The sequence below is a fragment of the Aptenodytes patagonicus genome, chromosome 8 (assembly GCF_965638725.1).
Source record: "Aptenodytes patagonicus chromosome 8, bAptPat1.pri.cur, whole genome shotgun sequence".
Lineage (NCBI taxonomy): Eukaryota > Metazoa > Chordata > Aves > Sphenisciformes > Spheniscidae > Aptenodytes > Aptenodytes patagonicus.
Genome location: NC_134956.1, coordinates 9,609,221 through 9,636,619, shown reverse-complemented (window position 1 = coordinate 9,636,619; position 27,399 = coordinate 9,609,221). Strand labels below are relative to the sequence as shown.

Here is a 27,399-nt window from a genome sequence, read left to right as displayed (position 1 = left end):
AACATTCAACAGTCTATCATTTGAGTTTTCAGAAGTAATGCTTTTTTTTTTTTTTTTTAAAGTTTTTTGCTATAAAAGGGAATAGCTTACTGGAAAATATGAAAGCATTTCAGATTTTTTAAAAAAGTCCCAGTTTTTCTGTCTTGTTGACAGTGCTTAGAAAATGTGGGTGGACTTGTTTTTGCCTGCTGTTTAAATAACAGATTAATTTAATAATCGTTGGGATATTGAATAACAACAAATTACGGGGTGGGACAGCCAAACCCTGACCCTAATGACATTCTTATGTTAATTCTTATTTTCTTTTAGGCTCCTGCTTTCTTAATAAAACCTATATTTTTGAAAATTGTTTTTAAACATTGCAAATTATCCCAAAGTATCATTTATTTTTTGCTAGTAAGAGATAAGTTTACATATAGAGAGTGTATTTTATACGTCTGTATACATTTAGTGCCTGACTCAAAGTCCGCTTAAGTGTATAGGTGCCCTTCCATTGATCGAATAAGTTTTCAGAGATGGCTGAAAAGGTGAGCTAATTACTTTACGAAGTAATTAGCATGTAGTCTTTTCTACTGCGTGATTTATTTGTGAGGATACTTTGATTTAAATCCAAGCACCCATGATTACAAATTACGATTGGAAACATTTATAAGAATAAGGCTTAGTTTTCATAACTACAGTTAGTAACTGTTCCCCTTGGTAACTGTGAAGTGCAGAGTATTTCTGTAAGACCAGTAACAGCACACCCAGGATGGAATAAGACTGAGCCTCTGACTCTCACTGTGTGACCTTGTTGACTATGACTGACTTTGTTAGCAATAACACAGTATTTGTGCTCCAAAATGTCTTATCTAAGTACCATTACACGGTTTCAATTAATATCAGTCATCATTTTTACTTCTACTAAGAGACTGCTTTCAGTCTCCTTTTTCAGACAAGGGCTCTATAGGAGAGCCTGACACTATAGGAACAAAAGACTGACTTGAATGAGTAACTTGTGACACAAACTTTCTTGCAGCAGAGTATTTGCACAACTTTTGCTTGCAAACCTGTTCACAATATACTGACCTTTCCAGTGTCTTTCAAATAGGTTTGCAATATTAGGGTGGGTGTAATTTCAGCTAAGTATTTACAAATACCTTTTTGTATTTGTAATCAAGATTTGCAAGTATATATCACAAACAGATTAATCTACAACACGGTCCAAGGAGGACACAGGAAATAATCCCGCTGACTCAAAGGGATCTGAATCGAGAGCCCAGTATGCAACAGATGCCGTGCAGATTAACCATTGAACACAGTGTCAGTTCAAGAGTCGCTGCATATAAGGTTGAACCCTAATTTTGACTGATTGAGCCCATCATTCTTACATTACAAGTATTAAGCAATACACTTGCTTGTAAAAATATTTATTGGTACTGAGGCCATGAAACAGAAAACTGGGTCAGAAGATGTAGGTCTACAAAGGACTTTGGGTCAAATTCCTTAGCTGTTCTGCGGGAAAGTGTCCTGGGTTATAACAAAAATATTTGGAATCCAATGCAGTCTGCAATCTTAGATGCAATTTGTAGATTGTTAATGACAGTGGGTAAATGGTATAACGAAGAACTTTCCCATGAGAATCTAATAGTTCTTCTGGATTATTTCTTTAGGTTTTGCCATTGCTTGTGGAGAAAAATAATGGGTGCCTTGAGATCAGTTTGTAACTTACAGGGTTTTCTTTTCTTTTTTTGTTCCACTGTGGAACACAAACTGTTTTTCTATGAAAAAGATCTTAGCGCATTATTTTTTAAATACTATAATTTTCACTAAACTCAGTTTCCAACTCAGTGCTGTCCAAGTATTGCAGAATTGTGTTATTTTTGAAAGTTATTTCCTTTGACCTGAAGTTACCTAAGAAGACAGACTGAAATCTGCATTCCTTTGAGAAAACCTGGTCCTGTTACATTAATCTTCCTTTCACAGAATCACGTCTGTTTCCAGTATTTAAATAGAAGAGATGTACGATAACTTGTTGCACAAATTCTCAGTAATCTGCTGCTAAAAGATCACAAAATAAGGCTGCTTGAATTCTACAACGCTGGCATGAAGCACTCACAGCAGTGTAACATACATTGTATTTGATATGTCAAGTGGAAAAGTCATGGCTTGATTTTGTTGAGTTTGTACTTTTCAGGCAGTGGGACCTATTGTTACACTTAAAGGGTTCCCTAGGATTGATTTACAAAGCACTTTCGTACTTCTATCCCACAAAGCCATATAAAAACAATTATTCATACTAGACATCAATAATTTCCTAATAATTAAAAGTTGGTCAGCGGCAAATTAAAAGTGAATATTAGCACTTAAAATATATCTCCAGTGTACTTACTCCTACTTCCTGTTTTAAAACAATGAAGACATTGAGGAGAAAATTTAGGAGCAAGTCCAGAAGCACACCTATTGACTTCAAAGAGAAGAAGTTTTCACCTTTATTTGCTAATTGCATATTGATTTAGTCTGGAAAGGGAGAGTTGTAACAATTTTTGTTTGACTTATACATTCTTCTTGACATTTATATCGATAGACAAATTATTGCTGTAAATACTACTCTCCTTTGCGATGATTACCTCTTAGCATAAAGGAAATCCAATTAAGAGACGTACAGAAATTTGCATAAACAATACCTATGCAATTCTTCAATTACAATGTACCATAACTACAGTAAAAACGTCACTGGACATAGGCACTAAATGCAGAGAAAAGACATTTTCAGTATGCAGGAGGAAAGCTAGACTGAAGTCTTTCTCTTTCAACCCTAGGAGGGACAACTTTACAGTAGCAAAGGTAGAACTGACAAGGTTGCAGCACTGACATGCGAGATTTGTTACTATTAACTCAGCTTCCCAGCACTGAAAGTTTGGAGGATAGATTTAATCCTCTCCCACTCTTTCAGCCTAACAGTTCTAAGAAGGAAACACTGTTTGGCATTCAAATAAAACAACCAGATCTCACTGTACCACAAGGGAACTTCTAACCTATCCAGCAGGGTTTCGCTCCTGTATAGGAGAGCTAACAGCACTAACCTTTTGGTAGCGAAATCTCTACAGAATATGCCCTTAGAATGCTGTCTGTGTCCAGGAAAAGTCTTAAAACACTCACTATTCTTTGAAATTAGCATAAGTCTCTATAGATTTTACATTTTTTGGTAGAAAATAATAGGCACTGCTTTAATTTAAGAGTATCAAACTTTTAAGTGACCCCTGTAATAAGAGAAATGACACCCTGACAGAGGTCATTATGTAAGATAAAACACAACAGACTTGTACGTTCTTCAACATAACCTTGAATAATTCAGTTTTACTGCTTTGTCACAAACAGTTGTATAAAAAAATTGAAAGGGCTTACTTGAAACAGTCATCGCAAGCAATATTCCCCGTGGTCTCCTTTATAGTGCGTTCGGAAACAAAAGCTGGATATTCAGTATCACAGGGCTCTAGGGTTTGTTTCAACCTCTGCGCTATAGGCACAGGAAAAAATATCTTGATGTTAACATGGGAAGAACAGCGCACAAAATTCTGAACAACATGAGATGCTGTATTACAGAGCTCACAGAGAACGGAAATGTTACTCAGCTTCTGCCACCCTGTGAGATTTCCTAGGCAGTGCATAACACTATATTTTCAATTAAAAAAAAAAAAAGTTTATCCATGGAATGCAATTTTGTAAGATATAACTGTTAAAGTAGTTATTCGTGGTTTAGCCATTGCCAATCTACTTTACATTTATGCACAAGCTTTTTTCCTTTCTCTGTAGGTTCAAGATGGACTTACTGTCATTCTTATTTCAGTGATGCTGTGCATCACTAACTATTATGTATGGGGGTTTACATTTATTTGATATCTAAATTGTGGTATATTTTACTGAAACCAAAACACTTTTTTGGATTACAGCTTGGGAATCTCTTCAGAGTTTCATCAGTTAGAATAACTCTGTGGGTGGGGGGCAGAAGTGTTACTTTGCCCAGAACCAATGCTTGTTATCTGCTTCCCAAAATAGTAATAATTAAGACTCCATAACACTTTAAGTCTGAAGCCCTTGCAGTGCAAAGGGAAAAAAAGTGTCACTATTTACATCTTAAAGATTGAGAATTTGAGGTACCAGTAAGCAGTGAGACTGGTTCAAGGTCGAACTACAGGACAGCAGCAAAGCTGGGAACTGACGGCAGCTTTTCTGACTCTCACACTGATGTATCTGTTGGACAAAGTCTCTCCCTCATTCCCTTGCCTTTTCCTCCCCACCCCTTCATTCTTCCTTAACAGAGATACACTTGCACATCAGCACAAATGTTAAGCCTGTCTTAATCTAATTGCTAAGTGAGAAAACAAGACAAGGTGTGACAAAAATAGATTACACTAAACAGGCTCTTGGACTCCACAGATCTTCCATTCAAGATAATCTGTTTCAGAGCCAGTGGTGTATCTACTGCGCAGTGCCAGGGGAATGACCAAAACTGCATTTGCAATCACGCACTAGGACATGCATTTCTGAACTGTTCATATTTTTTGTATATAATTTAAAAAAATATTCCCCCAAATGCACAGATCTCAAGGGAGGTACTAAAGTTGGTCAGAAAAGTTGTGTTATTTCTGATGTTTTCACTATGGTCATGACATATTTAACAATTTAGCATTTTTTAAAAAATTGTCTGACGCTCTACTGCACCTTCTCCCTTTCTCTTCCATCCTCCTTATCTGTTGCCAGGAATGACTGAAATTTATCACCTGTATTTTGGGTCTACCCTCACTTGTATCAACATATGGCTTGTGTAACAAAGAGACTGCCAAAGATCCATGGGTCTCAGATTTCCAGCACCTCGTTAGAGTCCAGAAGATGATGGGGCTGCCCAAGGTTTAGGGCATCAGTTTCTTCTCTCTCATTTACAAATGTGACTGAGATTACAAGATCTTGTGCAGAAGTACTTTTCATACCAGGGTTTGGTAAATTGGCAGGTGTGTGGGGACCCTCTAGGATCTTCGTAATATGTGATGCTCTATTAATGTCACAATTTGAACAGGAAGCAATTTCCCCATTAGAGGAACTGGGTTTTTTTCTGAGCTTTCTTAGTCAGTGTTAAGTAAAAAAAAGTGCAAGTTCATTAGTTTTAATTTCATGAAGTGCAGTCATAATTATTACAACTCTTAGTGGTAACATAACATCTACAGAAAAACATACCTAAGCATGTGCTTTTCTCTCCTGCTGACTTCTCTCTTGTGAAATCTCTCTTGCTTTTGCTTTACTAACACGTGTTGGTTTCCAAACAACTATCACTTGCTACCTAACCAAATTTGAACTGGGCAAGCAGTACCATAAAAATGATGACATTCCAATGAGCATGATGAGGGGGTATTTTCAATACTCTTACTCATCAGAGAAACGGAGCAAGTGAATTGTGTAATTAAATCTTCAGTTTCAACTAAAACACGAATGAAAATCCCTCAATCACGCTTGTCTGTCAAAGTGCTGTAATGATAGTTTTGTCTTTAACAAAAGAAAGGTTGCAAGTTATTAATGCCTGTCTTCTGTAGTTAGTACATGCTTAAAATACAAAACAGACATTCATTTTCATGAGATGAAGAGGGATGCTGCCTTTAAAGGATATTTTCCCTAACATACAATGCAAGTGCCATTGGATGTTTCATGTCAGGATATATTAAGGCATATTTGTACAGTACACTTGAAAAAACATCCAAAAAAGTTACCCCTTCCCTACACTGGCTGCTTTGCGCTGTTCTGCAAACACCAAGGACTAAGACTGGCATACCTGCCATTCCTTTTCAGATATAAGGAACAGTTTTGCATTTTCTGGGTCTAGCAGAGCAAACCTCCACAGACATCAGTGTGAGAGACATTCTTCTTCACGGTTAGGGAAATCACTGGAAAGTTAGTCTTGGTTTTTAGAAGACCTGTCTAGGAACTGCTGATTACAAAGCAGCCCCAAAAGCAAAGAGTGTCTGGCTGGTTCTCATGAAGCTCTGTGTGTGTATGTGCACCCAATCTATGTCGGGCTCATTGTTCATGTAACAGAAGAATTGGCTTCAGTGTTGCAATGCAGTATACAGTTTCCATCAGCATGAGAAAGGCTATACTAAGCTCATGCACCTAAATTTCCAGAAGGTTCCTACCAAATCTTCACCTCCAGCAGACACCCATCTCAGCCTCCCCTTCTCCCTACACAGCATTTACAGCATGTTAGGCGGTAGCCTGACATGGGCTTTGTCATTTACTGCCATACTTTCCAGTTGCTCCAGGATAGATCTTTCTGCCAGAAGAGCTCCAGCATCTTATTACCTCAGGGGATACCGGAATATCAGTACAGGGCATCAGTATGTTCCATTTTCCCAATGCCTTAACTTCAGACAGGATATTATTTTGGCATAAGGACAGCCTAGTGTCCAGGCAATGCAAGTATAAACTGAAGCCTAAAGTAGTAATTTTATCCCTGCTGCTAAGGAATACGCAAATCTACAAATATGAGTCTGAAGAATGCAGTTTAAATCATTATACCAGTAAATGGCATGCAGCATAATTTGCCTATGAAATAGCCAATTGAAGAGCACTGCTCTTGTAAATTAGCCCTTTACGTTTGAGCAACACTTCTGAAATGCCGTAAAAAGTCTGCTAAAATACAAGAGACAGTTGACATCGAAAACTTCTGATTCTTATGGGAAGTGTTAAAATTTCATTATTATTTCAAATGAAGCCTCCACATCTTTAAAAATTGAGTAAATTGAAGTTTAATTCATCTAGATTTTATTACTTTAAAATGTCTATTTTGAATGGGATGATAAAACAAAATACAGTTTTAACCAGTTTTGCTCAAAAATAAAAGCATAAAATTTACTATCTTAAACCTCAAAAATTATTTTCATATGAAATTGTATTAAGATGACCATGTTCCCGTGGACTTTTGTTGAAATGGCATTTTCCAGCACAATAACCCCCTACATATTACAGCAGCTCTAGAAAAAGTGTAGTATAAGGAGAAAAAGGCTAGTGTAATTGCTTTATTCACAAAGACTGTTTTGGAATGAAGGGAAACTTTTTTTTTTTTTTTAAATAATCATTATCTACTATTTTAACTTTTCCATTATAGTAGTGTACTGTATTCCTAGAGTACACACAAGCACTTTGTGGTTATTCATAGAAGATCTTAATTATCGTGTGTTTTGGCAAATATTAACAAAGAAGAGGATGTAGATATGGGAGACAAACAAGTGTTATCAGACATCTATTATTTAATCTAAAACATTTTACACACATCTGAATTCCAAAAATCCAATTTAATCTAGGCATTTCTGTCATTATGGCCAGGAAAAAAAATTACACTTACCTTTTGCTGTTAGGTCAGAGTGCCACCAACTGCATAGATTAAATTCCACAAGGAACCTAAAGAAATCATTAGAGTTTTCATATTATCCCACACAACGTTTTCAAAACACTAAACTGGCAGTAGTTCGATACCATTAATCCTATTTTAAATAAAAGCTAACACAGAACTGAAATTCACATTAGTAGCATAACTCTGAGATTATCAACTACTGCTGTTCTCGTGTTTTCACTGGGTTGTATCTTACCACCGAGAATTTATTCTGAAATTAACCCCATCAATAAATAATAGATTTACCTATTATTAATTTAAATTATTGATCTTATTTGAAGCGTCCATTAAAATTCTCAATGCACGGCAGCATACAATGCTTTTACTGTTGAACGTTATTGAACATTATTTCTTCATTATGCGGGATATTTTGACTCTCTAGTAAAATGCCACAGGATTATAGCTGTCCTGGCTGCAGTACAGAAATACACATAAAATACTTTCTTATATTAATTCTGGAACTAAAATAATAAAACTAATTTATTTCTAGGAGCAGAAAAGATTGATTGACCAGTGTCTAATCAACTATAACTAGACGTGTAGAGAATGCATTTTCCCACTAAAATATACTGCAGTTTACTTTGAAGAATGGACCGAAATGTGTCAGTCTATCAGCTATTGTAAGCGTAAAGAATGTGAAACCAACATCCAGTTTATCACATGGACATGAAACTACAATAGTTATAAACACAGAAAGTTTCTGGAAATTTTTGAGGCTGTTATAGCTAGCATCAAAGTCTCATTTTAACATGATTTCTTTCCCTGATATTTACTTTGAAAGCTGCATTTAAGATCAACCTCTGCCCTCTGGCAATAGCCATTCAGTTAATTCTCCTTAACTCTTATTCCAAACTTTGATGAAAGCTCATATAATTTACAATTAAAACAAAATGACTACAAGAAAAAATTAGTTCTATTTCAAGAAAGATAAAATTCACTTAAATCTGCAACTCTGCTCTCTGACAAGAATAATAATAAACCATATAGGTTAATCATACAAGATACATTTTAAGGCTTCCTCTTCTCCATATGATGTTTCTCTGTGATTTCTTAAGCAATCTCTCTTAAAGGCAATGCTTATTATGTATTAACTTGAAATGTTAGAGGAATTAGGTCAGGTAAAAAAATTCAGCGACATCCAGAGTACACCTTATCTGGCATATACTGTAAAAAGTCCATCTTACAGAAATTAATGAAGTGACAAACAATGGAATGAATCACTATAACAGTTTGCTATATTGACAACAGCCCACCCAAGCAGCATTACAAACAGCCAGACATTTATGTAAAATTTAACAGTAACCACAATAATAAATTTGGTTTGTATATTGCAATCTGCTAGACTTACTAAGCAAAGACATACGGATATAAGTGAAGACCATGAATAATGTAAAAAGTGCAACTGCGCATTCATATAGCCAAAAATTTCTCAGATTTTAACAATGCAAAATTGGAAAGCAAAAAATTAACAAATATTACTATATTTAAAATCGTATCATAGAAGCTGCACAATGTATGTAAAAGGCAAAAAGTACAAACATTCATTAAGTATTCAAAAGTACAAATATTCATTAATTCATACAAATATTCATTAAGTTCTTGATAAAATTTACTTACAAGACAAGCTCAGTCATAATCCATTTTACTGCAGCAAAGAAGGCATTATAAGGCTGAAGAGAAGCAACCCATTTAATAAAAAGGCAAAACATGCAGTATTTATATCTTAACTGAATTCTTCATGTAAGGACAATGTTATGGATATTCAAATGATGGGTAGCATGAGAAAAAGACAATAACTTTTTCTTATGAAGAAGCAAATATTATTAAATTGAATATTAAAATATATAGTAATGAAATTTCTTTTTAATGTGGTTGGTCATGAACACAGATTACCAGTTGGAAAAGGAAAGTTTTGCAAATGATTCTTAAATATTTATCCTCTAGGGGTTCCTATTTCCCAGGCTATTGCTGGAGGAACAGCCCTGGTAGATAATATGAGCTTTTCTTAGGCTGCAATTCACAGACTTGCCTCTCTATAATGTAAATCTCTATTCATTACCTCAGTCTAATTAGGCTAGAAAAAGCTTCTGAAGTTTGAATTTACCTAAATGAAGTTATCTGTGTCATACTGAATGCCCAACTGTAAGCACGTTAAGTAGTTCTTAGGATTCTTCCCTTCTCCATCTGTTTTTCTGGATCATAACAAATACAGCAAATAATTGGAAAATCCTGTGTTTACAGTACTTCTATTACATTTTGAATCTTTTATTTTTGAAAAGAATGTCAATAGGATTATTCTTTTATGAAAGAATCTCAGGCAGAAAAGTCAGTTTCCAGAAATTTGGAAAGGAATGTATCCTTGTCTCACTCACTTGTGTTAGGGTCTCCTAGTCGTGTAAAATGTTGCAGACTTTTTAGATTCCATATCAACAGAGCATTTTAGCACATGTGAGAAGTCATATTGACTTTAAGAGAATTACTCAGATATCTAAAATCTTGCTTAACCGTCCCGAATCAGCACCTTACTGAAGCAGCGCCATTTTGCACAGCAGTAACCGGGCATTTAAAGTTTTCAGGGGCCACAAAGAGTATTTCTGCACAGGGCTGATAACAGAGCCAATGAACTAGTGTCAGTCAGTGGCATGAAAGGCTAAAATAGCAAGCCAGCAGAATGCATAATTCCTGAGACAATAAAGATTTTCACCTATTAAGGACTGTCTTATAGGAAAAGATAAAAAGCTACAAGTCTTTCCTAGAGAGGAAAAGAAAACAAAATTTCAGCCCCGTGGGACATCTTATTTATTTTCATTCCAAATCAGAAAACCTGAAATTTCACACCCAAGTAATTAACTTTGTTGCATACTTTTGTTTTCATAATGTCAAATGATTTAGTGTAAAATATTTATTATTACTTATGAATAATACATATTTAATGTAAAATATACTATGTATTATAAAACTATTTTAATATTTGAACTGAAAGAAAATTTTAAAACTCGATGTATCTGAAAAAATTTCAATCATATGAACAGAAAATGAGAAAAATAATTTGTTTTGAAATTTTAGTGGAAAAACATTTCATTACATTGATATAAATGCATTCTCATGAAACGTGATTTTACTAAGACAGCCTTTTCCACTCAAGGACTGTTCCAGCAAAAACCGCATGAGTTTTATTCTCTCTGTGTATCTAAACCATCATTTTGACAGCCAAAGGAACTGAGCTGTTTGCAACAAAGTGGTTCTATGGAGTTATCTAGGACTTGAATAAATTAAAACAAGAAAATATGCTAATTAACAAAGTATGTGGATATCTTTTAAGAAGCAATCCTATACTTGTAAAGAAATGGACCAGATGATCTATAAATCTAGTCCATCCCTAATTTATCATTTCAGTCCCACAGCCTAAAAAGCTATGATAGAAACAGGGGTCCAGCCCTGACACCTGTTTTCCATGATTTTGGCAGAATGTTGTGATAGATCCTTTAGTAGTCAGTCTTTGATGCCTATGCTCCAATTCTATGCTGTTTAAAATATGAACTTTTTAAAGAGTCTCAGTCTTGTCCCTATATCTATTCCTGTATTTGTAAAACTATAATTCTCAAAAGGAAGGATAAACATTTGTGAACAAATATTTTGCTTATGTAGAAACGGTTCTGAATACTGCCTAATAACCTGATCTATATATACAAAACTGGGCATAAAAACAGGAAAAAAATACTTTTGAGGAACCTAGCCCTACCTGGTTTTAATGCAAGTTCTCTTTATACTTTCTCTGTAGTCATGTTTATTAGAAGTGACTGAATCAACAGGAAAATAATAAAATAACCAAAGCTGTGCCCATCTTTCAAGTTGAACATCACAAAAACACACTTCAGGTTTAAAGAAGAGTTTGACTATCTTTAAGAAAATAACGAAAGAACATGCTCGCCATGTCTCAGTGTATCCCACAACAGCTGCAGAGTTTTTTCTCCGTAAACACAACCTGGGCAAGAATTGGAATACTGAAAATCTCTTGGATTAAAGCCCACTTGTAAGAGAGAAATACTTCAGCTCTACATGCTGGGTGCTTATGCAAACTGAGCTGAAGCCCCAAGCCTTGGGATGGAAGGTTGTTGCTAAGAGTTGTAATAAATTTTAGAATTTTTCATGCAAATGTGATTCACAGCATGCCGTTCTATTTCACTGATAATTTAAGTCTCATTGCACAGCCTGGTACTTATTATTATGTCAAGATAGTCTTTTTTCAGGTTCAGGCTTTAGCGGATAACAGACTGATAAGTGCAGTAAATCCAAACATAGAGACATGTAAATATGTAAATGAAAACATCCCAAAAAGCATATGATTATTAAACCATAGAAGCTATATATAGATATTTGGGAGTTGCCAGAACTTTGATATTTACTCAACGGTTTAACTATGTGTAGGCTTATTTTTTCTAGCTAGATCCCTGTGTATTTAAAAATACTATCAGATAACTTTTCCAGACCAGGAAAATTGCTAGTGTGTTTTACTGCTGTCTTTACATGAGAATTTCTCCTGCTAATACTGTCATATACTTGTTAAAACGGTTCCTTTTTAATATGCAAAAACTGTACTTTATCTAACACCTTATCAGTTCTGATAGATTATTATAGTAATCAGTGAAACATATACATGATTATAAAATACCCTTGGAGTTATTACCTAGATATTTGATTTAGCAACAAGGAAGTGTTGCCCTTGCAAGACCCAGCTTGACTCTAATCAGGCCTTGCAGAGGGACAGGGTTTGTATTCAGATCTGATTGCAAGACAAGGGTTTAAATGCATTGAAATTCTACTTTAAAAGACATCTTCTTTAAATACTAAGGAAAAAAAATGTGATAAAATCATGCCTTGCCAATGAACCAATCCTTTCATATAAAAAAAAAACCCTCAATTTTTAATTTGAATTACATTTCTGCATGTGTGTATGTGTTTACCTACAGAAAAGGCATATGTGATTCCAGTCCCCCAAACAAAGCACAATCTATTGCCAAATTTACAAAGACCTAAGAAGGAGGATTCATATGGTGCAAAGAACATTCTGACAGAACCTCAGAAATGGTGGCCCAGCATTAAAAACGATTGTGTAAGTATTTGAACTTGAAAATGCTTAACACTTTGCATTTATTTATAATGAACCATTCCTTGTATGCACTAGGATAAACGCAAGAGCTGTAAGCATTCCAAATCAAAATAATGGGCTTACAATGGCCATGAGATATTTGCAACAATTTTCTTTGATGATTGCATGGAAAGGTGCTCAGAAAATTTACTATACTTACGTCCAGTAAGCTATGGGCACTGTCGCTACTCTCTTTGTTTGTTCTACACATGGCCTGGTAGTCATAAAGTGTAATTCTACAGAGAAGAACAGAAAACTGCTTGACTAAAAGAAGAAAACACAGTGGAATAAAAATGATGATATGGAACAGTCTGCCCACAAAGTAGACAGGAAAATAAAAATTGTAACAGCAGCAGGGAAAAGAGGGAAAGGGATCATTAAAATACAGGTTACACAAAGGAGAATAAAGGTAAGAAACACTGAAAACTTTGTAAGGATTTTATCAGACTACAGAACAAAGCAAAAGCATAACTGGGAGAAACCAGGGAAAATACACGTACAGTGTAACACACAATGATATAAACAATGCGAGGAGGAGGAGAATACACATTCAACATGATGCTTAAACAATTGGTTCTGGACTGAGATCAGCACATTTAGCCCCAGAAAGTGAAAGAACCTATGCATTTGAGGGGCTTCTCACAACAGACCACTCCTGAACTCCAGTAAAGGGAAAAGACACTTCTACAGTTCTCAGTGCACAACGAATTTGTAAAAACATGGTGTTGCTTCCAAAGAAGAGAGAGGTGAAATTTCAGTGTATTCACAGTACAGATAATTGAAGCAGGATGGGTTTACTTTTGCTTCTTTTCATGAGGGCAAAATATTCCATGACGTTCCATGATTACCTGCTGTAATCAACATATGCTAGAAGCCTCCTCAGATGCATAGTAAACAGGGAAATTTCTTTCTGCTCGTGATTTTACTCATCATTGATACACTTCAGAGATCTAAATGTAAAATCCAGAACTCAGAGATAGTATATGGAGCTGTGATTATTTCTCTAAATCTGTCTGTCCATAGAACAATTAATTAACTATATCCATCCACATAAAAAGCATTTAACATCTATAGCAGATGTAAAGAATCTTTAGCTGATAAGTTGCAACAAGTGTAAATATATAAAAGTTACTAGTATTGTTTGTACATATCCATTTGACTTTTGCATCTTCAGAGGGACAAAGGAGCACAATTGGACATAGACGGTTTATAGATGTATGAGGTGGGACTTCAACGTTTTGCAATGTGTGCCTTGCTTCTAAGTGAAGAGGAAAGGAGAGCACACAAATTCAGCTATGGAAAGGATGTCCCAGAAGCTGCCAAAAACAGGTCATGAAATGCATTCAGCGTCACCATGAGGCATTCTGCACTGCATGCCATGAAACGTTGCAACCTGTACCAATAAAATGTCGTAATCCATTGTGGTAGAAACTGTATATATTTTTTCTGATCTAATTTTGTGACAGCAACCATCACTAAAAGCTTCTTTATTATGCCTATATTTTCTTTTGGGCTTAAAGGCAAAATATCTAATATATTGGATCTCGCAGCTTCAACTAAACATGTAGTACATGGTCATACTTCTTACATTAGTAATTTTATCTTATATTCAGAATTGAAATGGCTAGGAAGCCATTGTTTTGTGGACTGGCAGAGAGAGGCACATGGTAGACAAACGCATAACTAGAGACCTAAACATGGGTGTAAGTTGAACACTGACCATATTTGGCAGAATCACGCCCACAGCCAGATCCGCGCACACAGATCTGCCAAGACAAACAGAGCAGTACATGGTGTAAGCTGTGCTGCCTGTGTGGCATGCAGTAATACACCACTTTCCCTAGCTTTTTTTTTCCTTTATCTTTTCCCCCCTTTAACCATGGTCAGAATCCAGCCCCTGTAAGGTAATCTCTACAGCTCAGCCTTTCCAGTCTTGGCTGGCTTGACTATTTTATTCCTCTAGATCCAAGCACCGTGCCGCATGTCCACTTGGACCTCCTAGTGATGGTAGCAAGTGATAAGCACAGACAAGGGCAGCTTACAGATGTTAATGTGCTCTCTGCAGAGTAGTCAAGGAATTCTATATGGATGAAATGGTCCCATCCTGCTTCATTCAATACCTAGTGTTACAAGTACAATAGCATTCAGTTTTGCCTTTGTTCTTTGTAAATGGTTTTTCTATATAATGACTTTGGTGACTGTTTGTTTGGTGTTTGAAAGTGCAATCAGTTTCTCAACTTTCAGTTTCATACACCAGAACTGCTTGGTCAATCTGTGGACTTCATTATTCTGCTAAGAAGTGTTCATCAAATGCTATTACAGTGTGTCATGTGGAACATCTGTTATAATTTGAGCTTCACTTTAAATATTGGAAAAAGCCTTTCTCCCCTCAATATTTGCACTTGTATTACATTTTTTATGTAATCATTACATTGTAATAAATGTAATAGTTTCTTTAAATGCTCAAAGATAAAAAGCCATTAAAAGATTGAAATATGTACTCACACAAATAATCAGAAATATAATTAATGTTGTGCCCCAACATGCTAGATTATATTTTTTGTAGATTGTCTTATTGTATCGTAGGGAGTATACAACAATCTAAGACTGTATTATAAGCAAGAGGAACAAATATGTTAAAATGTATGTAGTTAAAAAAAACTTCATTTAACAGGGAAAGAAATACTAAACTTTAAAGTGATGGCAGAGGGGAAGAGTTGCAATAAACAACCTCAAAATCATTGTGGAACACTGCAGAATTGTTGTTTGGAAATGCCTGAATATCATCTGTGGATGATATTATAATGCGTTGAGTTTTAGTAAATATATTTGAAGGTGTTTCCAGTGTGAAGATTCTGGCTCAGGAACAAACTAGAAAACAGATAGTGTATCCAGGTTAAAAGAAAAAAAAAAAGAGAGAAAATCCTTAGAAAGGTACATGGCAGACAGATTTCTTAACAAAAGCCTGGAACGAGTTCTGGGTTTTGAACCGTGTATTCCCATCTCAGTAAATTTCAAAGTGGGCAGGTTCAACACCTATCTGAAAGTTTCAAAAGACAATTCAAACAACTGTAACGCAGGATGTGCAAAATATACCAGCAAAAGTATTATTGCCAAACCGTCTTAAAAGACATGATTCTTCGGCACTAAAAACAAATAGTAATTTTGCAATACACTTCAAAGATCAGTGGATGAAGCCCATAACCACACTGAAATCTGAACACTGCAACATATTGAATCAATTCTGGACTCCCTGTCACTATGAATGGTGTTAAAGCTAAGTATCAATGGGTTCCAAGGCATTCACAAATTCAAATCCAGTTTTGTTTTGTTTCTATTCTTGTAAATGTAATAGGAAGGTAAAAGCCTTCCAGCCCTATTCCTTATAAAGGCTAGTATTTGTAGTCAAAACAGTGGCCTAAGAGACTCCGGTGCTTCTGTGTTCAGGTGTCATTTCCAGAGAGTTATTTTATTGCTAATGTATTTCTGAGATTTTAGAAAATAACCTTTCTTCTCACTCAGACAGACTTAATTCACTGTTGCAGAAAGGCAGGCTTCCAGATTACCCTTTTTGAAATGATTGTATTTCAGTTTTAAATAACTGTTTGCAGCTAGCCGTATCCCGTTCAACTGACTATAGTTAGTGAACATAATTGCCTGCTTCCCACGATCTAATTTTAAGTCTATCTAGATGCCCAAGTCCATGCTATGTATTACAGCATCTCACAGGAGAGCTTTGCTTTTGCTATGGGTAACGTGCTTGAGACTTTCTGACATCACCGTGCTGTTAACTGCCCATATTTCCACACCTGGTCACTGAAGTCTACACAGCAATCGTTTTCAACATCAGTCATAGGACAAACGTGGACTATGTGCAATCATATTTAGCTAATGGAAAATAACTTACCGAAACCTAAATGTGCACCTCCATTACATATAACTTCAGGGGCCAAATACATTTTAGGGAAAACCTTTTTATTGTCAATTTCCTGATGTAGTAAATTCCAGTCTTGTACTTTGCAAGGTACTTACAATTGAGTATGAATCTGGTTCAAGAAAATTAAACTTCTAAGACCTACCAGCAGCACAGGCTATATTAACAAGTGTACTCTATTGCTTTCAGCTAGATCTTCAGCACACTTATGGATTTCTACTTGGTAGTGTAAAATACCACCATTGACAAATATAACAGCTGAAAGATCTTCAATACATAAAATTCCAAATGTTTTGTCACCAGTTCAACATGTGGGGGTTTTCACATAAAGCGTAGGAATAATAAGCTTCTTACCATGGAAGTAAATGTCAAGTCCATTAAAAAAAAAAGGAAGAAGTGCTCCAAAAAACCAAGCATAGGAAGCCAATAATACAGGGAGCCCTAATTATTGGCACTATGCTTTACTCAGTAGTCTATGAAAAAATTAATGGTGATTACAGCTCACTTCTGGTGGAAAGATGTTCATTAACTCAGACACAAGATAAGCAGCCTGTCTGGCATTCTCGCAAAGAGGGGAAGGAGGGACAGTGTTGAATGGTATGAAGAGTAACCTAGTTTCTAAAGTCTAGAGAGGGTCCTTTGTGGGGAGGTAGCAGGACACTAAGAAATCCCATACTGTTGCTGCTCTGGCTCTCCCACCTTCATTGACAGACAGATTATTAGTGTCCAGAAGCTGTCAGACTAATACCTTTCACCACCAAGAAAATCAACAAAAAGCATAAAAATAAATTACAGCATTTTGACAAAACAAGCTTGTCATCACATATCTTTGCCTTTATTGTTCAGCTATTCCCAGTTGCCAAAGTGCTCCAAAGCATAACATGTATAAAAACTACAACTCAACCTGTATTTCCAGCATACAGAATGACAACTCATTTGCATAGCACACATGCCTGGGTTTCTCCTTAAGTGGGTAAAACGATTCCCATATACTAATACACTGCATTAAATTAGTGGTAATATTTACAGAGATATAAACTCTAACTATGCCCGAACTCAGTTTTAAGACATTAATTTTAGATGTCACGTGGACAAAATATGAGCAGAAAACATACCACACAGCAGTGCGGGAGTTTCAGAGCACAGGTACCAGATGCACATCTGGTAAATGAAAAAAAAAAAAAAAAAAAAAAAAATCAGAACAGGGCTGCTCTTGTTGGTAATGACAAGAGGGAAGTGACAGGTATTATTTGGTTCTTTTGCACCTACTTGTAAACCTTTACTAGACAGTCTGCTATATCGTTGCCTTTCTGACAGCTATTTCTTTGTTGAAAATGGAATGTCATTCTTCAGGGCAGTACAATTACATATTATTAATTCAAAAATTGAAGATTAAGGGTGCAGGCCTCACACATCCTCTGCAGTGCACATGACAGCCAATATAGAAGATGATTATTGGAAATAGTCTGCTCATTTGCCTACCTTGAATGTCTTCTGCCTGCCCCCCAAAAAATGTCTATTCATCTACCTAACTATTTTTTGTGGTATTTATGACATAAACATAAGGTATATTTTGAGCTTACTTTTTCTTTTACTAAATAAATCATCACAAAAGAGAGGGAATTTTTTAATAAGAACTGCTACATTACAGAACTGCTACATCACAGTTGCATTTGTCCAATACCAAATCCACTAACTCCAATTTGAATTTTTCCTTCAGTCTATCACTGATCTCCAAAGTATACATCTACGTTCAGAAACACTGCCAAATTAATAGGTCAAATCAATGACTAAAAATCCACAAGAAAATAAACACAATTTTAAAGTATGCGTCCATTTAACACCTTCACCAAAAATTCAAGAATATCTTATTAAAATGAATGCTTAAATAAGAAAGAGTGGCCTAAACTAAACAGAAAAATATCCTTCATTTAGAGGTAGTGCTGCCTCAGTGGAAACTAGTATCCTGTTGGCGAGGAAATGGTTACTGTTTTCATGATTTGGCATTAAGAATATTCTGCTCTTTGCAAGTAGCTTAGTAAAGAGTTCTGAATTTTTTTATAATCTTATAACCTGGAGGCAAAACACTTGTTAGGTTTTGCTTATAAAGCAAATCAAGACAGAGAGATGAAAGTCTGCCTCTATGTGCATGCGTTTGGAGAACACAGGTGAAGGATTTGGACCGTAGCGTGCCGTAAGGGCACAGACAGCATGCATTATTCACTAAGAAGCATGCGAGTAAAGATAAAGGAACAGAGCAAGAAAAACTGAGAAACAAGAGAAGCTCTCAAAGCAACAAGAACTTCTTCGAGTGAGCCTTAGGATCTGGGAAAGCTGGAATTCAGGGGTGCACCATTTCAGTCACATATCCTGCCAACATGATTAAATACCAAAGCATAGATTCTTCTTCAGAGGCCAAGAGGATGCCTGGTGGAAACAGAGCTGTTAAGAGGAAATGATGCTGCTTCCATATTTGTCTTACGGAATTGCTTAATTTTCCTCCTACTGGAAAGGATGAAGGAGATATTTAATTTTCTCTTACAGTTTATTAAGTACATTTCTTTGGGGATCTCATTGTCCGATAGCCCTTAATTTTTCTGATGTTAATGTGGCTTTTTTAGATTTTCATGGTTTGAGTAGTTGAATCTATTTTTTCACTGTTTTTATGTAAACAAAGTGCTGAGAAAAGTATAAAGAAACTTTTTTCTAAGTTATGTGAAGCAGATACTTTTCCATAAGCACATCCTAATTTATTTAATAATAAATTTAAATTATATTTAAATTATTTAACTGCGTGCAATATTCAGGGTATAAGATAAACATCATTTTGCTAAATGAAATCATAGAACATGTCACGTTGCTGTGGAGGCACCGATATAATTTTTCTCCCTAAATATAAAACCCATAAACTAAGAAAATATACATACATACATATGTACACATTATTCAAAAGAAGTACTGAGTTTAAAGAAATTGAGGAGGGAAGGAGGTATTTAAGTTCACTTTAAAAAATAAACAGCGAACACAAAAATTGAATTTCATCCTGCTGCAGGTTGAAAAGAAATACAGTCAGCAGCAAACAACCCCCTTTTGTTTAACACTTCCAGCTCAATCCTAAAAAGAACTCCTATATCCCTCCAAATTAGTGGTAGTTGAGAGAACGCACAAAGGGTTATTTCATTCCTTTTGTGGATGGAGAGCCTGAAAGCTGGCATGAATCAGCGAGGTGGTAGCACATATCTGCACTGCCACTCAGGTTGTTGGTGCAAATGGAAGAAAGGACTCCCATCCCCACGGTTACTGGGGGTGTTAGCAAACTCTTCTGCAGTGAAGATCAGGCACTGTAGAACCTTCTATTTCTAAACAAAAAAGGAGCAAGACCAGATCAAACAGGGCAGAGCTATATAATTCACCTGCTGGATGGTAAATGCCACGTAAGAAGCAAATTGCAAGAAAGGATGGCTCTAGATATTATCAGAATAAAAGGCTAAAGAACAGTGCTTGCTCTCCGATTTTGTCTCCGTGGTAAGAACAGCGATGACAAGCATAATGCATGCAATATCTATATTGTTGTGCTCTCAGGGAAATGGTACTGGTAATAGATTTTGCCACTGCATTATTTAGTGCTTTTTTTCTTTACTTCTTATGCCATACAAAATAAATTTTGGAAAAGCAGAACACAACCCCACCCAAACAAATTAGTAATCTTAAAATATGGTAAATGTGTCTGACTATTTTTCATGAGAGCCAGCAAGGATTTCTTCTTCATATTGCTGGAATTAAAGGCCTTACCTAACACAGCTCAAAGACAGTTCTGGGGGTTTTTTTTTGCCGCACAGAGCTATCTGCTGTACAGCAGGAAAAGCAGGTGGCTCATTTAGTGAAATTACACCACTTTGATTCTCTCCCATTTGTAATTGATTAGCAGTGGCCAGTTTATTGTGTTTAAATAATTGGCTCATTGTGTTTACATTTTCTTTAGCATGCAGCTCAGTTGCACTGAGCTAGCAGCTTCATTATCTGTAACTCCCTCGGAGCTGAAAACCAGCAAAATCATAAGCCAATGATCCACGCCAAACTGGCGCCCATCACAGTTTAGATGGAATACTCAAGCCATGCAGTCTTTGTTTTCTCAACGGTGGTGCCTGCTACCATCGATTGTCCAGCAGATATTCTGTTTGAAATGCTTTGCTAGGCAGGACAAAACAAATTGGGACAAATTAAAGCGTTATCCCTTGATTTTGACTGTATGTTTTTGTTTGCACTAAATAAAATGCTTCATCTCTTGTATAAACAGATCTTTTCATCGCAGAACCCAGTCTATAAATATGTATTACTTTACTTCCTTTTACAGCATATGTTAAGAATGTAGTGCTAAACACAAAAAAGTTGCCACCCTCAGAAAACTAGGTTTTGGGATGATTCAGTGAGTGCTAGATCTTTCTGTTTCAGGTCAGTCATTTACTGGGAGTGGTATTCAGCTATAATGCACAGAGGCAGCACGGAAAGCTTTCTGCCTTTAAGAGAGCTGGTTTACCAAGGAAGCACACAAACCATCTGTTTTGAGAGCCTCTGTATACACCCTCACATGTAATAACTGCATTCAGTGGTTGATGGGATCAGTGATGTGTCTTTTTTTTGTACTAGGAATGCACAGGAAAATGAAAGGGAAAAGTGTAATATATATGGTCAGCACTTCTCTCATGCTGTAAGAGGACAAAGGGGTAAGGAACATTTCTTAGACCATGTGAAAGCCATGAAGACTACAGTGTTGAGTTACAGGTTAAAGGGAAAAGTTCTTTCTTACTTCCCCAGGATGCATAATTTATTTCAAAGGACAACACATAAAATCACTATCAGTTTTTATTGTCATCATGATAGTAAGACCAGGTCAATAGTCACAACAACGTTCAAAGGTGAGTTAGCATGTGAATGAAAATGAATTACTGGCAGAACGCTCTTTCCCTTTAACAGTAGGGCATTTTGCACTGCCTAGTTTGAGCAATCTCCAATTTTTTACAGGTCAAAATGTTTAATGTTGCATCAATGCTTTGCTTTAGAGCTGTTTAAAACTGTTCAGTAGTAGATATGGCCCAATCCCTTTTCCACTTGAGCACAGAGGGAACAGGAAAGGCACACAGTTTTAGCATCGTAGTCAAATAAACTGTTCTTTTAACAAGAAACTCACTGTAGGCTGTCTCCAACACTCTTAACGTTCAATGTGCATGGCATCGAGTTACACTCAGATCATATGGAAAAGAAGTATAAATGAGAATCCATCCACACTGCCAGTCGTGGCCTTCTTTTATATGACTTTGGGTTTGTTTTATTTCATTTTGTTGTTACAACATTTTTGAAGAGATAGAAAGTTGAGTTAATTCTTACCTCTTAAAGGAGCCCATTGTTAGCAACTTGTTCATCACAGCCCCTTCAACCTCCCCGAAAAAGTAACCAGTCTGTAAGGGGAAAATGCAAGAAATTACCAGAAGTGTAGATAAATGCAAAACAACACTGGATGCAATTTAAACTGGCATATTCTAGGATCTGACAAGATCTGCTTTGACAGTTACATAGATAGGTTTTCAGGACTACTGCTACATAAAAACTGAAGAGGACTTCACAGTCATGGCAAGTTATAGGGATTATATTATTACCCCTGAGCAGATGTGAGAGCTTAAATAATATATTGAGGTACATTATATAACATCTAATATCAGAAATAAAAGCCATCCAAACTAAAGCTTGCAAAGAAAACACATTAATCTGATCACAAACCCTCGTGATTAAAATGTTACTCAAAAAAGATATAAACAGGTTGTGAGAGGATTTCATAAACAGTCATTAAAAAGCATTGTTTATAATTCCTGCATGACCTGTTTAAGGAGCTGGAACAGTACATTTCATCAATCCTATAAATTTAACTCCATTCAGAGTCATTTCATACTTAAAACCACTCAGCCTGATGAATTACTCATTTTGTCCTTGTTCAGTACATGTGGACTAATAAAAATAAATCTGTTGAGAAAAGTAACATTCATGTTATGAATTTGGTATGTAATATGGAAGTGACTCCATCATCCGCAGCCATTCATATGACAGTGGAAAATCTTGCATGTACAGCATTTTTCTACTTTGGGAAGACATTTTTTATTTTAGAGCCTCAACTCCCAGAAGGATTGGGTATGTTCTCTGCATTGTTTAAAGGGAGAAATCCCACAATTTATGGGGGGGAAAGGGCACTACACTCTCAGATTGCATGGATTCCATAGGTTTGGTATGAACTAAACCCCAATTCCATTACAAGGAACTTAGCTGACCTCAAGTATGCACCTGGGAGTTCGCAGGCAGAAAAGTTACAGCCCTAGCCAAAAAAAGGCATTCCTCCACCTAAAAAGCAAGTTATTGCCTTTTTTTTTTAAACTCAGGGGAAACTTGGAACATTTTCCAAAACGTGTGGGTGTGTAAAGTCTCCTAGAAACAAGAGGAACATTTGTAGCTTATATGACTAAAAATACTAGTTTCAATAGCCCTAGCTGACTGATGAAGAAAGATTATCCTAACTATTGGAGAGGCAGTCAGTCAAAAAGCCCAAACCATAAATGACTAGTATAACCTTCGATAGTAATAAACCTGATTTATCAAGTCGTGCTTCAGTCTTATAAAGACATTTCAGTGACAGTTCTCTCCACAAAAGCTCCATTTGTAAATGCTAGTTCTCCCCCAAAGCAGTAACACCCAGATTACCATTGTTTTTTTAATACATTAGGATTTAGTTGCAATTCAGATGAAGCATTACACTGCCCCCGAACAGGATTCTCAGAGCAGTTCAGGTCATTTTTGGAAAGTCCATAGAAAAACAGTGCTGAAGCAACCCCAGGCAGGTGAGCAATTGATAATGCATCATCCCACTTCCCTACCACTTCTCTATCCACAATACATATAGAGTGTATACATACATACACATATAAAAATAAACATATACTATGGTAATTATCATAATCTTACTATAGCGTTATATAAACACAGACACAACTTTACTGTCCATTTTCGGCTTAGATCCGTTGTAACTGAAAAACAAGGTCATAACACATTTCTAGCCTAGTTCTGGTCCAACAGTTGTCCACACAATATTCTTCATGGGAATACGTAATGGCTAGTGGCAGGTAACCTACCAAAGGAAAAATTTCTTCCTAATCATATTTATTGGCTGTAGCCAACTATCAACTAGCAAATCAGTTACACAAGTCACAGTTAAGTACCTGTGAATAATGACAACAGAGGGAATAACGAGACAAAAATGTTTTAATTTTAATTTAATTAAAAATATGTTTTATCAAGTTTATTCTACGACTGTTTTTCTTAGGTCATTGCTCAACTAAGTAGAAAATACAGATTTGATAGATACAAGGGAAAAAACCCAAACAGCTGCTTTTAACATAATGAAGGTAATATTTAAGCAATGTTACATTTTTAGTTTGTATTATTTTGGGGGTATATCCTACAATTATATTCAGAATATGCTTGACATTCTAAAGGGATGGAAGCAATAAATTTAATAAAGTAAAACAAAATAATCAATTTCAGTGCTCGGTTTTGCATATAAGACGACATATCATGAAGAATGACTATTGCATGACAGTACAGCATACTTAACAGTTAATGCTCTAGTACACATTGGAAGAATAATAGTTTCAGAAAACTTGTATTTCCCTTGTTTATTATGTGCCAATAAGCTCTTCAAAGTCTCAGCCAAAATGGAGCAAAGGGGAAGAGGGATCATGACGAAACATGCAATTACTTTTGCGCTATGCAAAGGTGAAAAATATCTGTATCTTTTTACTTTCAGAAGTGTCAGATTTAAGGTTGCAATAATTCAAGCTTTTAATTTAGAAGTAAAATGTTCAGTCTGGCTTCTTTTTTGCCATTCGCTTCCGAGTTTTTTACCTCCTCTCCAGCCACTCTTCCAAGTCACCCAGAGCTCTTCCCGATAGCTGTTTCTCAGTAACCAACCTAGTCATAACAAATTTAATCCACCTGAGGGCTAAGTAGGAGTGTGGATATTCCTATTCACAAACCCAACACATAAAAGAAATTCAACTTCAGACAATTCTGGCACAATTGGGGCACCATCCCAGCAGTTTTCAGGCAAAAGTTAATGAGAATGGTGATGGTTCCTTCATAAGGTTTGCAGGATTGAGCGGTTATACATTCATTTTTCAGTAATTTTCCACGAAGACAAAGCAAATCAGTGTTTTGATTTATCTTCTCATTAATCATGATCCTTGTCCTCTCTGTTGCGATGCTGAGTGCTTAGTTTTAACCCTTCAATGACTGTAATCCACTTCAGAAAACAAATTCCTCAGCTAACAGCTCTGTAAAATTTCATTATCTCAAGTCTGAATGTAAAAGCTCTGTGTCCCCAGCGTCCTTCCCTCCCTCCACAACTTTTCCATGTCACAAAAATGCCACAGAGAATCTTGGGGTAAAAATGTCTTGGGGTAAAAATGTCTTATGGAAGACAGACACTTCTGCAGAAAAAAAGCCCTTTAAGAGAACATTTATGAGTTTAAGAGCAGACCCTGCCCCAATGGGAGACAGAAACTGAGCTCCTGTGAGAAAGAACTTACATTCTTTGTTGAAGGAATTTTTTTAATTTTATGTTACTAATTCCTTAACATTTCAAGATAGTGGCCTATTTAAAAAACAAGGAATTTTATATGAATGTGTTACATGAGAAGATTGAATAAAAATCTTTCACTTACCTGTCTATAGTCTTCAGACACTAAAATAAATCCATTGTTATCTATTAGGTAACAGTTGATTGCCTGGAAAATAATAAAATACAATTTTAATTTTCGATTGTACGATACAGCAATAAGTTAATTACTTACTTTACTCTAATTCCAAGTGAATTCTAAATGGGTAAAGCCTCCAGGTTGTCATAATGGCTTACATAACTTCTAAGTGAATGTAGTCTCAACTTATGGGATGTTATCTGATTTAATTTTTATGCATTTGCTTCATGCAAAACAAAACAAAGATGTGTACAGAAAGGGAAGATATAATTATAAACAAACAGAAAAAGAACAAGGTCAGTATTTTTATAATCCATTCTTAAAAGTTTTCCTTATAACTAAATTTGCAAAGGCATAGAACTTTGTTGCTCCTGATGGCTTCTCCTGTGTTTGGAGAAAAACATCAGCACAATGTCATTACCCTAATGATGTATTAATGAAAACACAGTGTCAGCCTGGAGGAGCAACAGGGGCCCAGGTAAGAGTTTTTAATTTGTTCATTGGGGGATGGGACCAGAAACTTCTGTAAAAGAGGCCCCACAGGTCTCCTAAAGCTTTTCAAATTGTGTTTTTAATTGGGAACTGGATTTAGAGGTAGGACTGTTAGCTTTTTGTAGGTCAGATGTATAAACTGTATAAAACAAGGTAAACCCAAATCAGTGCTTCCCTCCATACAGGCATGCACTATTTTAACCTCAAGTGAATTACTTGCTACAGGCAAAGTTTTAATTACTGCGCTTCAGAGTTTAAACATAAGGTTCAACTCAAACCTTGATATAACTCAGTTTCTCTTCAGTATTGCCAAATACCTACCTCAGCGTTAAATCTTTAATGTATTTCTATTGTTGGTCTAAATCAGCAAACATTTTATCATTGTTTCTTGAATTTTATGTGACATTTGCGTAAAAAAAAAGTAGGATGGCTTCCAGTATAGGAATCATCATGGCTTTGCTTTTAATTCAAAACCTTTCCTGCTGCAAATGGCCTGCACAGAGACATGATAAAATATGCTTTCTGCTACACTCTGCACATCCAGCAACATTTCTTTGCTGTTTTAGAGAGGAAAGTAGTTCCATGAAGTAGTAGTTGTGCAAGACGTTGGGAAAACGCAGTCTGATTTTTCAAGAGATGCTTAGATGTGTCTCATTCTGGCCACATATTAGTACTGTTCTGTGGGGCTGAAGAAGAGAGATTTCCAGAAATGCTGGCTTGAAGTTTAGTTTTTAAAAAAGCAAAGAAGCCCAAATCAGGCAAAAGTTTGGAATGAACATCATTCCCTAATGCAAATGCAGGATATTCATTCTAGTAGTGGAACCTAAGCTACAGACACCCCCAGTGACAGAAAACCAGTCAAAAAGGAAGTTGAAACAACTCATTTCCAACCTTTGATCTGCTAGAAAGCCAAAAATTGGCAAATGCAATGTGAAAAGCTGATGATGCTAGCAAAGAATCGAGTGGAGCTAATGCATTCAGAAGAGGCAGCTACTTAACCTCAATGGAGTGTGAAGGGTGGAATTTCAGAAGTAGACTGTAACACCAGAACACTGCTCTCCCCAAAGTCAATCATAAACCTCCCACTAACTTTATTAGGAGAGGAGCTAAGTCAACAAAGAGCTCTTCTGAGGATATGTATTTGCAGTCCTCATGCATGAAAGATTAATCTAAAGATAGTGCTTTAGAAACAATATTTCTCCACAGTATAGAAAATAAATGAAAGTAGTTATGCTGGACAAGAAAGAGTGTAGGCTTAATTTCATAGTTTATGGATTATACGCAGTTGGGAAAACACTGGCTCGATTCAGGAATTAGTGGCCATATGTCAAATCTCTAAGCCATAATCATTCACTAGCATTGTTCAGAATTTAAAAAGATACTAATGTTTTAGCATTGTTATTGGAAACAGGCATAACGCAGTAAGTGGAATCTGTATCTTTTTGGAGGAATGTGAAGATAAGAGGGTTTCTATTTCAATCCGTTTTAGAAACATTAACAAGGGAAAAATATTCATTCAGGACCATTCACTCACCTGCTTGCCAGCAAGATAAATAACTTCCAATATTGAGCACTACATTAAAGAAACAGTTTGTAACTTAAATTTAGC

At 36.0% G+C, this 27,399-nt stretch overlaps 1 protein-coding gene across 3 annotated transcripts in view; it reads right to left on the bottom strand.

The window, feature by feature from the left end:
• CACNA2D3 (calcium voltage-gated channel auxiliary subunit alpha2delta 3) overlaps positions 1–27,399 on the bottom strand; it is a 479,723-nt gene that overhangs the window by 15,433 nt on the left and 436,891 nt on the right. For 2 of the 3 annotated variants that reach the window (XM_076346275.1, XM_076346276.1), the window contains 6 exons: positions 25,266–25,328; positions 21,889–21,959; positions 12,730–12,805; positions 9,038–9,090; positions 7,373–7,428; positions 3,388–3,499 (listed from right to left, as the gene is read on the bottom strand). In XM_076346275.1, the coding sequence (XP_076202390.1) occupies positions 3,388–3,499; positions 7,373–7,428; positions 9,038–9,090; positions 12,730–12,805; positions 21,889–21,959; positions 25,266–25,328 (431 nt within the window). Of the gene's footprint in view, positions 1–3,387; positions 3,500–7,372; positions 7,429–9,037; positions 9,091–12,729; positions 12,806–14,289; positions 14,336–21,888; positions 21,960–25,265; positions 25,329–27,399 lie in introns of those variants that run through there. The other variant, XM_076346277.1, reaches the window with a different exon arrangement.